This window comes from Orcinus orca, chromosome 5 (assembly GCF_937001465.1).
Source record: "Orcinus orca chromosome 5, mOrcOrc1.1, whole genome shotgun sequence".
NCBI lineage: Eukaryota > Metazoa > Chordata > Mammalia > Artiodactyla > Delphinidae > Orcinus > Orcinus orca.
The window spans coordinates 136,964,783-136,978,008 of record NC_064563.1 but is presented as its reverse complement, the minus strand read 5'-3'; the positions used below and the strand labels follow the sequence as shown (position 1 = coordinate 136,978,008).

The 13,226-nt window shown below is 40.6% G+C and overlaps 1 protein-coding gene across 14 annotated transcripts in view; it reads left to right on the top strand.

The window, feature by feature from the left end:
- The window catches only part of SYNJ1 (synaptojanin 1), an 88,913-nt gene that overhangs the window by 19,396 nt on the left and 56,291 nt on the right, over positions 1–13,226 (top strand). For all 14 annotated transcript variants that reach the window (XM_049710661.1, XM_004264514.3, XM_049710659.1 and 11 more), the window contains exons 3-6: positions 4,144–4,230; positions 6,093–6,360; positions 9,363–9,588; positions 10,365–10,448. In XM_049710661.1, the coding sequence (XP_049566618.1) occupies positions 4,144–4,230; positions 6,093–6,360; positions 9,363–9,588; positions 10,365–10,448 (665 nt within the window). The remainder of the gene's footprint in view (positions 1–4,143; positions 4,231–6,092; positions 6,361–9,362; positions 9,589–10,364; positions 10,449–13,226) is intronic.

Here is a 13,226-nt window from a genome sequence, read left to right as displayed (position 1 = left end):
GATCAGCACTGCAGTGTCCTTTCTAGTTTTCTCTCTTTCCATGTTTGCAATTCCCTTCTCTGAAAGTGAGAAGCCTACTCCTGTGGTCTTTGATCATTCCCCTGTGCATAACCACTCTCCTGTTGCCGCTGCAGCCTCCTCCACCGTGTGGCTGCCTTCTTCACCCCAGTGGGGCTCCAGCACCCTGCCTGGGGCTCCCTCCAGTGCACCCTGCCTTCTCATCCCGTGCCAGGCCACTCCTACTGTCTCTGGATGGACACCACCCTCCTCACTCAGACTTCATCTCCTGCCCGGCTGCTCCTCCCCCCAAGTGGATGCTTTCTTTCCCCACCTCTGGCTTCAACTCCATGAACAGGGCCACCCTTCTTACTCTACCTAGACTCTCACAGCCTGCAAAGGACCTCCTTCCATCCACCCCAAACCTTTGAAGCGTAAATGGAAAAATAGGTAATCATCTGCAGTCCTTAAATAAAAATATTTAAGAAGAAAACCCTTGGTTTTCTTTTATGAAATTGGAAGTGTCTAGAGATAAACGTTCATATGGCTCTGAAATTGCATTCACCAGTTCATTGAACATAAATTACTGAACCCCTCCTGGGTGCCAGGCACTGAGCTAGGTCACCGGGGATAGGACGGCGAGCTAGACAAAGCCCCTTCCCTCATGCAGCCCCTTCCCTGCATTCTCTGACTCTGTTTAAGCTTAAACAGGTTAGTAGCAACTTAGTAATCTCTCTAAGCCTGTTTCCTCATGTCAAGTGGAAGTAGTCACAATTCTGCTCATGGGGTGCTTGTGGAAATTGAATAACACATGAAAAATACCTAGCCCAGTAACTAGTTAGCTACTGTCGTGATCATCACAGAAACAATATACAAGTACCTCAGCTAAAATAATATTCGTCACTCTAAAAAAATCATTTAAATTTTTCATTTAATATTTTGAGGGGAAACCAAAAAAATTCCTGGCAGGGAAGATGAAATCTCATCTATTCTTTGAATCTTTTTTTTTTTCTTTTAGCGTACTTTTATCTAAGAATATGCACTTTAGTTTAAATTGTGTGTTTAAATGTGTCCTGTTTCTTGAGCCTCAGAATATAATACAAGAGCACAAATAACCAGGCAACATGACATTTGTCTGCATGTTTGTATCAGGTGACAGTCTAATAGATGGGTCTTCTTTGGGCCTGAAAGACATGGTAGATTCATATGTTTGGAGCACAGTTAATGAAAAGGTAATTATTATGCATTATTAGAGAGAGAACATTTTGTTGCAGGATAATTTGTTATAAAATGACTTTCTCTTTTCTAAGGGAAGGTGATGACTTAATATTAAAAATATATTTTCTTTTTAACCCTTACTAGCTGCTGGTATTGGAACCCAACTGGTTGCTGCTAAACTGATAGATACATCTAGTAATGTCTATATTATTCTACCAGTGATAGTATTTGAAATGCATGTAACATGTAACCTGTAAAACTCTGGAATAGTATTTGCCCTGGAAGCCATGCCTTCTGTCATCAGAGATAGCAAGCCTCTCTAAGGTTTGCTTTTGTACATGTGGTACTCTTAACAAGGCAGTATTTAGGGGAAGAAGTTCCTGTTTTTCTTTATAAAATATTAAAATTTATGTTGTGATGTTTTCTAGCTGTGTTCCTTGTCACTGAATGTTAGGAGTAACTGTTCCTAAATATATAGTGCAGTAATAATCATAGGAACTCTAGGAATGCAGAATGAAATTCAAATCCCCGTAACTTTAGTGGCTTGGTGAAATCTTCCTCACTCCTTAACTTCATACTGGGTGGTTTGATAAAGATAAAGACCTACCCCTAATAATGAACATACTAGAAAATTGTGACAGTATCAGCTAATTGAGTGACTGAGTCCTTCAGTCTTATAAGGCCTGTGCTGCCAGCTAGCAGAGCACAGCTCATTCGAAGGCAGAAATGGGATAACTAGGAAGAAGCATAAGAGTAGATGGTCTGAAAAGAGGTGAGGCAGGCAGAGAAAGTGAGCTGGTCTGTAGAACCCTGGAGAAGAGCTTCAAAACAAAGGAAAAGAGCTCTAATGCAGAGTACTATGGGATATTAGGAAAGCAGTAGACTGAGAAGATAGCCATTTTGTTGGCAATAAATGTCGACAGAGAGGGACTTCCTTGGTGGTGCAGTGGTTAAGAATCTGCCTGCCAATGCAGGACACACGGGTTCAAGTCCTGGTCTGGGAAGATCCCACATGCCGCAGAGCAACTAAGCCCATGTGCCACAACTACTGAGCCTGTACTCTAGAGCCCGCGAGCCACAACTGCTGAGGCTGCAGACCACAACTACTGAAGCCCGTGTGCCTAGAGCCCATGCTTCGCAACAAGAGAAGCCACCGCAATGAGAAGCCCATGCACTGCAATGAAGAGTAGACCCCGCGGGCTTCCCTGGTGGCACAGTGGTTGAGAGTCCGCCTGCCGTTGCAGGGGACACAGGTTCGTGCCCCGGTCCGGGAAGATCCCACATGCCGCGGAGTGGCTGGGCCTGTGAGCCATGGCAGCTGAGCCTGCGTGTCCGGAGACTGTGCTCTGCAACGGGAGAGGCCACAGCAGTGAGAGGCCTGCGTACCGCAAAAAAAATAAAAGAGTAGACCCCGCTTGCCTCAACTAGAGAAAAGCCCGCGCGCAGCAACGAAGACCCAACGCAGCCATAAATAAATAAATAAATTTTAAAAATGTACTATAATTCTGTATCAGAATGTAATTTATTAGAATTTATAACATACTATCGTTCATGTACAGATCATAGAGGAATGGGGAAAGGGAAAAGGGGTAAGTGCAAGAGATAAGAGGTAAATGAGGAGTAAACCAGTCAGCTAAGAGGTGAGTTGGTGGGTTGTGGGTAGGGAGTGGATAAGGGAAGGCAGTAAAGAAGAAAAGAACTGGAAGGGAAAGGATAGAATGAGAAAGAGGCTCATACCTTTCCAGATTTGTAGACCTTAGAATGTAGTATTTGTACTCGTCCATTGAGTTACTAGCTGTGGTTTATGTTTCTTTGGTTCTGTGTTCAATTTTTAATAAGTGTATTTGCTAGGAACTAGGCATTTTCCTTTAAAGCTTCAGGATTTGTTTTTTTGTTTGTTTTGTTTTGTTTTTTCTGAATAGAATAACCACAACAGCCTGTTCTAGGGAAATTATTCTGTGCGTTATATTCATTAGCAGATAACATTAACTTCATAGCAGGAGAAATAAATCCAGACAAAGGCCAGAATGACGATTTCCCCCCTGCTAGACTCTGTGGTCAAGTATTGCCATTAGCTTTCATTATTTAAACGTTAGTAGCCTTTTGTGCGTCAAGCACTGTTCTAAGTGTTAGGGATGAAAGGATGAATAGGACAGAATTCCTGCCTTCAAGGAGCAGGCTGGCTAATGAGAAGGACAAGCAATGAGTATATTTTAAATGTTTGGGCAGCGTGAAGAGGGAGCTCTGTGAAAGACCTGTGCCTGGAGGAGTAAAGAAAGGTTTCCAGAAAGTGATTTTGTGCCTGTGTTTTTATAGGGTGAATAGAATTTTGCCAAGAGGCAAAGGTTGGGTATAGAGTCTTTCAGGCAGAAAGCCAGATCGCTGTGCAAAGGTGCAGAAATGTAAAAGACCATGCTTGGGCCATAGTGATAGTTTAATATGATTGGAGCCTAAGATGCAGGGGGTGGGAAGGAGAGGAGAGTTATGAAGAATGAAGCAGAAAGGGTATGTTGAGGCCAGATTCTGGAAGACTCTTTGTTAAGGAGTTGGGTGTTGTCCTATAGGGGATATCATAACAGAGAGTGTTCCTGGTATTAGAGTAGGTGAACAGATCAGTGGAACAGAGAAGAAAATTCAAAAGCAACCTCCAAAACATACGAATATTGTTAAAGGTAGTACTTCAGATCTTTAGGAGAGGATGGATTAGGGAATAGATGGGGCTGGAGTAACTTGTTAATTCTTTGGGAAAAACTGTTAATTTACTGGTTTGAAAAAATCTTTTATACGATGCATTTATGTTAAGAATATCAGGTTTAGATTTGGACATTTTTGCTTGAAACTCTGGCTTTATAGCTAAATAGAATCTGATGTTTCAGGTCCTTTTTCTTACCCTAAAACTTTTATTTATTGATTGATTGATTTTTATAGCATCAGCAGAAAAAGAAGCAATCAAGAGTACATACTCCAAAGTTCTCGATGCCTATGGACTTTTAGGTGTTTTACGATTAAATCTTGGTAAGTAGTCGATATAATTGATCTATTTTTTTCATTTCTGTTTTTGTAATTCTAAGGATTTGAGAGAGACATCTATTTCAGACTCTATATCTGAGCTATAAGTGTGGTAACAGCTTTTAAACCTTAATTAAGCTAATCTTGAGATAATGCTTCTTGCCCGAAAAGGCATGCTACATGCTGGTGCTCTTGTGATTTTAAGTTCCAGAGACAGCGTCCTATTTGAACACTTTAAGAGACTGGTATCAGTTGTCAAAAGAGAAAATCAGGGCATTGCCCTTTTTCCTTGTTTCAGTGCATTTAGGAAAAGATGTCTTAGTGGGAACCACACACTGATTTCCCTGGTTTATAGTGGAAAAGACATCTGCTTTGTATTCAAAAGGTCTCAGTCGAGCCTGTGTCTGCTACCTAGTGTCACCATGGGCTGCAAAGTAACCTTTATGATTCTATAACGGTGTGACTCGGAGCGTGGCCCAAGGACTGGTTACGTTCCATAAACTGTTTTGTTATTGGTCTGGATGAGAAGAGAAGCCAGCACCATCGTGCAAATCAACACATGGCTTCCTTCATTGATAAAGTCTTACTATGGAGAAAAAAAGAAGTCAGCGAAACCAAATGGTAAACTTAGTGATACCATTTTCTGTTCTAGGAGAAGCACCTTTTCTCACCATGAACTGGTACCTGTGAACTGGTTCATGGGGCATACTTTGAGGAGCTCTGGTCTATCAAATGGAGATTTGCCATATGTTTTGAATCTATCACGTGTAAAGTACTGTGCCTAGCTCTTAGCTAATACTGTCTTGGGTCATCCTCGCAGTCCAGTGAGATTTGTTTTAATCTTATTTTCTAAGGGTGGATATCTCAGGTTGGTTATGTTAACACAGTGAAGTTGGTCTGGATAATAAGTAGTGGAGGAGCCAAGGCGCAGGGTGCTTCTGCCTACGTTAAAGCCCACGTTCAAAGTACACCACTGCTGGTGGTTAAGAATCCGCCTGCCAATGCAGGGGACACGGGTTTGAGCCCTGGTCCGGGAATATCCCACATGCCGCGGAGCAACTAAGCCCGTGTGCCACAACTACTGAGCCTGCGCTCTGGAGCCTGCAAGCCGCAACTACTGAAGCCTGCGTGCCTAGAGCCTGTGCTCCGCAACAAGAGAAGGCACCGCAGTGAGAAGCCCGCACGCTGCAATGAAGAGTAGCCCCTGCTCACCGCAGCTAGAGAAAGCCCGTGCAGAGCAACAAAGACCCAACACAGCCAAAAATAAGATTAATTAATGAATTAAAACAAACAAAAAAACCAAAGTACACCACTGCTGAATTCCACCTTCATACCCATTGCACAGAATTTTTGTCAAAACTAGATGAAAAAATCCCTGAGTTTTTTATAAGCCAAATTGCTTTATAAATTGTTTCCAAGGACTTTTTGTCCACATAGCAGCAGCAGCAGCTCACATTTATGTGCCATTTTTTCAACCTTACCATTTACACAGAACTCTCACATTCATTGTCTTGTCTGAACTTCCTAACAGTCTTAAAGGAAAGGTAGGGAAGATAACGCATATATATTTTTTTAATTTGATAAATCTTGCATACCCTTCAATTAAGTAGAGGAACAGTTTCATAAATGTGAGATTATTCTGTTAATGTTTAAATGCTTCATTATACTGAATGTATCTAAACAAGGATTTTTTCCCCTAACTTTTGCCAAAATCTAGTTGTGAACTTAAACATGTCTATGATAAACTTAAAATAACCACAAGGCCAGATTTTCAAACATGGAGACACAAGAAGGAAGGCGGAAGAAACTTTGAATAGCTTAAAAAACATTGGGACTTTTCATCCAATTAAAGTCTTTGGTTTTTGCAGGTGATATTATGTTACATTATCTGGTCCTTGTCACTGGATGTATGTCTGTTGGAAAAATTCAAGAATCTGAAGTTTTCCGAGTTACTTCCACTGAATTTATATCACTTCGAATCGATTCTTCAGATGAGGATCGCGTTTCAGAAGTGCGAAAAGTGTTGAATTCAGGAAACTTCTATTTCGCATGGTCTGCATCTGGAGTCAGTTTGGATCTGAGTCTTAATGCCCATCGTAGCATGCAAGAACATACAACCGATAATAGATTTTTCTGGTGAGTTCATATTACATTTTTCCCTTTGTAATCACATGCTGTGCAACATAGAAGGTTGAACAGTTATTTCCAGAGATAGCAGCAGTGGGCATTGCCCATTGAGCACACCGCTCTTTCCTGCTGCAGTATCCTCAGCAGAGCATAGCAGGCATCCACTGTCATTTTTTAAAAGTTGTCATGTGATGTGAAACCCATTTACTCTCCCTGATCTAGACTGACCTTCCATTTCAGACATATATTTAAAATATTTATTTTAAAATTAGGAACGAATTAATTGTAATACAATTGCGTTACTCACATCCACTGTTCTTAGTTTTGAGGTCTTGTCTCTGGCAGCATTGCCTTTCTAAGCCCACATTCCCTTATTATTTTTAATTTTAAGGTTGTAAGTAGATGATCTTGATTCAAGAGCAACCGACTACGAGGAAGTAGTACGCTGGGATAAAGTTTAGTACTGTAATAAAATAAGACTTAATAAAACTTACCATAATAAAATATGTAACTGTGCCATGTTTCACGATTATGCGTAAGTGTGCTGTATTGTAAGTAAGCACTAATGGGGGCAGGGCCCACATGACTGTAATTAGTACCACTTTACTGGAGCAGACCAGATTTCTAGTATAGCTGTTCTCTTGTCCACAGTCAGCATCGATGTTGACTTTTTTCGTTAACACAACGGACAAATTTTATTTCATTTGTTTACTTATGTTATAAGGCCAAAGTCCGGGCCTCTCTGCTCTCGGTCTCCCTCAGTAGTTCAGATTCAGGGTGTTTCCTCCTGTATACTTTCCCTCCCACTTTCGCTATCTGCCATTATGGTCCTGGAGAAGGCCCTGGGTGTTAGAGGGCTTAAAGTCAACAACCTTAGGACAGGAAGCTAACTTCAGAGCAATAGCTTGGTCACCTTGTAGATCACATGGAAGTATCTTGGCCCAGAGGAGTGGCATGGGGGAGCAGAGAGGGCAGAGTGAAAAGGGCTTTGGAGCACTGTAGTCAGGGGGTGGGGTGTGGTGGGGAGGTCAGTGGGACAGATGAGTGGACGGAGTCCTGTCTGCTTGTGTCAGCCCTACACTTTTCTGATGGAAGAGACATTGAAGATTTCTGCAAAAGGTAACGGTGTTGCAGCTGGACTTAGGGCAGCTATCCTTACCTTTTTCCCCCCTGCTCATTCTTACCCAAAATTTCCTTGATTGAGAGAGAAAAGTTTTCCTGCCATAATTAGAAGTCCAGGCAGGTGCAGATGCATTGGCTGGATGGTCAGCAGTCCAGAACATCACTAAGTTTAATCAGTGGGAATAATTCATGTATCCTTTCATTCAATTATGGCTAGAGTTGGGGCAAATTTAGATAACAGATTGAAGGGTTTATCCAGCAGGAGACAGGCTGAGCGAAGGGGACGCTGAAATGCCAAAGGTGAGTTTTGCTCGTTTTACAGTTTCTACAGTTTTGCTAAGGATTGGATACTGGAGCTTCACTTAGTATAGAAAAACGAAAGCTCTTAGAACTCATTGTGCTACCCTTGCAGCTTATTAGTAGGAGTATTTTCCAGCATACAGCCAAGTAAGTTTTGTAGCCAGAGAGTAGCAACTTCCTCCATTGGAGATTTGAGGCTGCTGCCAGTCGAGAGTCAGGTGTAAATTTAAACAATCAAAACAGCAAGGCATTGACTGCAAAGAAAAATGAAGACTGACAGCAGAGGGAGAAACTCTACCTGAACAAATGTATGGATCCCGCTCCTATTTAAATGGGGGACCTCTGCTAGGACAGGGGCCTCAGCTGTGGTGTCTGGACAGACTGGGTCACAGTTGGAGCTTTGCCTCAGATCAATGTAGATAATAATAAGCGTGGAAGCTTACGTCCTCTTTTGAAATTAATGGAGGTCATTGGATTTAATGTTATCCTCCAAGTAATCCTACTACTCATCGCCATTCCAGTATGCTTTCCTGAGCGGGTGAGAAGGGCTGGGGTTGTAGCTGGTTTTCCAGGGCTGCACGTGGCCACCACCTGTTTTCTCTCTCCTACAGCTGTCACTTGAGGAGGGGGTTGGGGACAACTGCTCCAGCCACGTTGCTGTGTATTCTTGGTATTAATGGCCCTAAGGCGTCAAGAAAATGCTGTGACATTGTTTTTATACCTCTTAAGACAACAAGATAGTGCAAAGCACTTAAGAAAGATTTCCGCTTAGATTGGTAGTTTTAAAACTCAGAGAACTAAGCTTCAGTATTCTAGAAACTTCACTTTTGTAAGGCACCTTTTTATCTGAAAGTACCAGATAGAAAGTTTTTCTTCACAACACTATATTTGCTTTGGTGGTAGGTTGGTGAGGAGCTTCACGTGTTTGCTGTTGGAGGAATAAGGTTTGGACAGAGCCCCTGAGGCGGTCAGCAGGATGAGAAGATGGCCGGCGTGGCAGGACCCCAGCCCCTCAGCCCTGCTTTAGCCGTAGCAACTCTGCTTTTATGTTTCCTGATCACCAGGCTTCTGCGTGTTCGTTTGAACAAAACTCTTTGCCCCAAAAAAGTTTGGCAACCAGGCCCCATCCGTTATCTAGAATGTAAAAGTATTTGGAGCAGTGGAAAACTCTAGACATGCATTAATACGGTAACCACTAGCCCTTCTGGCTGTTTAAACTTAAATTAATTAAAATGGAGCCTTATAAAAGTCAAGCCTTAAGTAGAGCCTTCTAACGTAGGGTGGGGATGTGTGTATGAAACCCTTTTTTGGAACAAGTGATAAATACATTATGAATAAAGACATAACAGAAATGGGGCCCAGATTCTAAAAACATAGAATGTATGCTGCTTTTCTATGGACCATAGATCACATGTCCAAGGATCTCATTTTATAGCCCTATCTTCCAGTCCCTGCCATAGTAAATGTAAATGAATTGATTTATTTTTGGTGCCTTTTAATGTGCATGTTCCAGGAGCAACATTTTGAAATGTACGCTGTGAGTCGTCCAGTGCTCATTACGCTAATGCAATTACTTCTTTTTCTGTTAGGAATCAGTCTTTGCACTTGCATCTCAAGCACTATGGTGTGAATTGCGATGACTGGTTATTACGCCTCATGTGTGGCGGAGTAGAAGTCAGAACAATTTATGCTGCTCATAAACAGGCAAAGGCTTGCCTCGTTTCCAGGCTAAGCTGTGAACGAGCTGGGACCAGGTTCAATGTCCGGGGAACAAATGATGATGGTCACGTCGCCAATTTTGTAGAAACAGAACAGGTATATGTTTATATTGCTTAATTCATGTATTAGGGGAGGGGCACAGAGAATAGTACGATAACAGATTTTTATTGATTCAGAACTCATTTCGACATCTGTAATGTCGTTTTATGGTTGTTCTTGGCTACTTATTAGCCTTAAGAGAGGATTCCCAAAAACAAACTTATTTAGCCATGGCTCTTCAAGTAAGTAACAAAACTTTTTGCTAATCAGCATGGCATTGCCAGTGTCATACGTTTTAGTATTGAATTTAAAATCCTCAATTATAGAGCCAGACAGCTTAAGAAAAGTGTGTTTTGATGAAATTAAGTCAAACCCAACTCTTAAAGCTAGGTATGTAGTACCATTAAAATGAAAAGTTATAATATTTTTGACTATGAAACTATGTAATTGTAAATTCAGGCGATGCCCCCGGTCCATTTCAGATCTTCAAATTAGTTTTTGAAAAATAGAAAAAGCTAAAGAAAAAAAATGAACTCTGAAGGTGTATGTATAAAATATTGAAATTCAAAAGGAATTCCTTTTTAAAAGTTGTAATTCTTATGCTTCTATAGTCACGATTTTCTTGGTTAATGTATATAGAAGAACTATCACTAGTTGAAAAAAGAATCCAACTTATTTAGTGGCCTATTGGATATTTTGTTAGGATCGTTTGTATATGAGAGATTGGTCATGAGATATAACTGGCGTGCACTAGAAGTTAGGACACTTGTCGTTTGCTGTAGAGGTAACAGCTTCGTCTGTGGAAACATTTTACCCATTATTTTTCTCTGTAGGTTGTGTACTTAGATGACTGTGTTTCTTCCTTCATACAAATCCGGGGGTCTGTCCCATTGTTCTGGGAGCAACCAGGGTTGCAGGTATGCGTTTTGACATTCAGGTTTTTTTTCTCTTGAGAACTTTCCATATTTTCTAAAGTTTCAGGATAGTTTATCAGTTCATTTGATAGTTCTACTACTCCGTCTAATAATATTAGCTAGATCCATAAATGAGGATCCAAGTACAGAGGTCCTGGAATTGTTCTAGTTATTTTTTCCTTTAATGTTCTTTTAAATATCCATAGAAATTCAGCTCCCATATTTAATATTAAAATTTTGATGTTTTCATGGCACACTGATTTTCTAAGTGTTTCTGTGCTTACTATCTCAGTATCTTAGTGTATAACAATTTAGTCTCTGTAGGTAGAAAAATGTAGTAGTTAAAACAAAGCTTCTGAAACCAGACTTCTCAGTTTGAGCCCTTACTTACCACTACTAGTTTTGTGATCTTGGACAAGTGATTTAACCCCTTTGTGTCTCAGGTTTCTTATCTGTAACATGGGAATAATATTAGTAGTTCCTACTTCTTAGGTCTTAGGGTTCTTATGAGGATGAAATGGAAAGTGCTTAGAATAGTAAGTGGCACACACAGTCAGCACTAGGTAAGGGTTAGCTATTGTTGTTAATAAGAATATATCTGCTACTGAAATTTTACTTTGTAATTTGTAGTGACTTGTCATCTTGAATATGTTCTCTGTTTTGCTTTCTGATCTTTTTTTCCTAAACTTTCCTTTGTTGATTAAATATAAGATTTTTTTTCACCTAAGATCATAATACTGGATTGCCCATAGTAGTGTGATTTTGCATTTTATTTTTACTCAAACATGTTTAGTTCTGAAAGTGTTAAATTATATTCATTTTAGGCTTCTGGTATATAATGTGTAGTAAATTTTGTGCCTCAGTCTACAGTATTGAGAAAACAGAAAAAAAAAAAAAATCTTGCCTCCATTTAGTTCACAGTTGTATCTCTCTTATTCTAGGATGGTTATTGTGGAGGAAAATTGCAGACCACTTGAACCTTTTCAGTAAGGCAGTTTATTCAAGACAGGCTAAGAATTAACAAGGATTAATACTTGTGCTGCTTTGCTAAAATTCCTGAGTTCTCGTTAAGACCAGTTTAACTCATGTGGGTTTTATCTTTGGCATATAGGCGTAACTTAAATAGATACATTGCTCCCCAAGTCTCTCTTGGGAAAGAATACCCGCCCTACCCCACTTCTCCAAACTTTTTGTGACCAGAGGAGGGTGTTTGGAATATTTGCTTTAAGAAATTTCTAAAACCCTGTTTTGATGCAAGGTAAATGCTTTTGCTCAAGAGACAGGCTAGTATAAGAGATTGAAATAGCCTATTTATAAGCCCTCTGTTTTACCTGCTTTCTGTGTTATTAGGAAGTTCAGAATTACAGTGTTTGGTTATTCAGTAAGGTTGGATCCTGAGTAGTTACACTGAGGGATCCTCCTTGGGTGGGACTTCCTTCCGACTTCCTTCTGTGTTCTGTGGCCTGTCCACACAAGTAGTCTGGCTGGATAATGTCATTTGATTATGGGCTGAAAACTACAGATTTTTAAATCGTGCCTTTCTTGATAGAGATAGTAATTTTTGAGACATCAAGGCAGTCCAGCAATTCTGCCAAATCATCACTGAGCTGGCCTGTTGTCTCAGGTTGGATTGAGGATTGGGTCAGTAGTTCCCAGTTATTTAGCTTAGTAGTTTTTAAAGCCAGCCTTTCTTTGAACAGGGATGGATTCGTTTCATGAGTATTTTTTATCATTTCCCCACCATTCTAAAAGCGTAGGAATAGAGGAATGAAAATAATAGATATTGATTTAAAAAAAATAAAAATATCAAGACCCCAAGTTCATTTTCTCATAGAAGACAAATAAGGACTTTTGACTTAGGGTGGCTGTAAATGGTCGTTAGGTGTCCTGTGTGTTCTCGGGACTGGAATTTATTATTGGGAATCCTTGAAGTTAGTGTTGCCTAGTGAGATGTCGCACTTCGCAAGTCACAGACAGAGAATCCTCAGGCAGTTGTCCCTTGTTCTACCTCTTTTCGTCCATGAATAATTCCTCTCAGGTTCTTAAAATATTTTAAAGGAATCTTTGGAAGTGATTTTAAAATGCAGATTCATGGCCTCAACTTCACTTGAATCTTTTTGAAAGATTCAACTTGAATCAACTTGAATCTTTTTGAAAAGATTCAAAAAAAGAATCTTTTGGAATGGGGCCAGGAATCTGCATTTTAATTTGAGTGGTTAAGTTAACCACTCAAATTAGAGAACTTGTGCTGTACTGGATCCTTTCCTGCTGCCCTTGCGGTGTATCCAGCCCTGCCTGCTCCAGCGGCCAGTCCTGAGCCAGCAAGGCGGCCCTGTGACGCTTAGCCCCAGCTTTCTCCTAGGTCTTGGGACTTTCTCTTTCTTTTCATCCCCACTCCTGTCATCTCAGTTAAGGTTTTCATAATTCCTTCTTGCCTGGAAGATTCTCACAGTTTTCTAACTGGTCTCCTCCCTGCTTTCTGGCCATTCTTACCACTTTTGATCTATTTCACTCATCAGATCTGTGCACCCGTTTCTTCGTGTTCTGGCTTCCTCTACTTATCTGGCTTCATGCCTGGCTGTTTCTAGCAAGAATCCTCTGCTCCCCAAACGAAGGTTTGTTGTCCTTCAGTAGCCGACTCAGATCTCGTGGAATGGATTCCGGTCACTCCTCCACACTGATCTCTTCATGAAATCCTTAAGTTCTTCTAAACGTGTATTATTCTGTACACATTAGGTGTATATAGTCTTGTATCCTATGAGAAATTCAAAGACTGTAGTG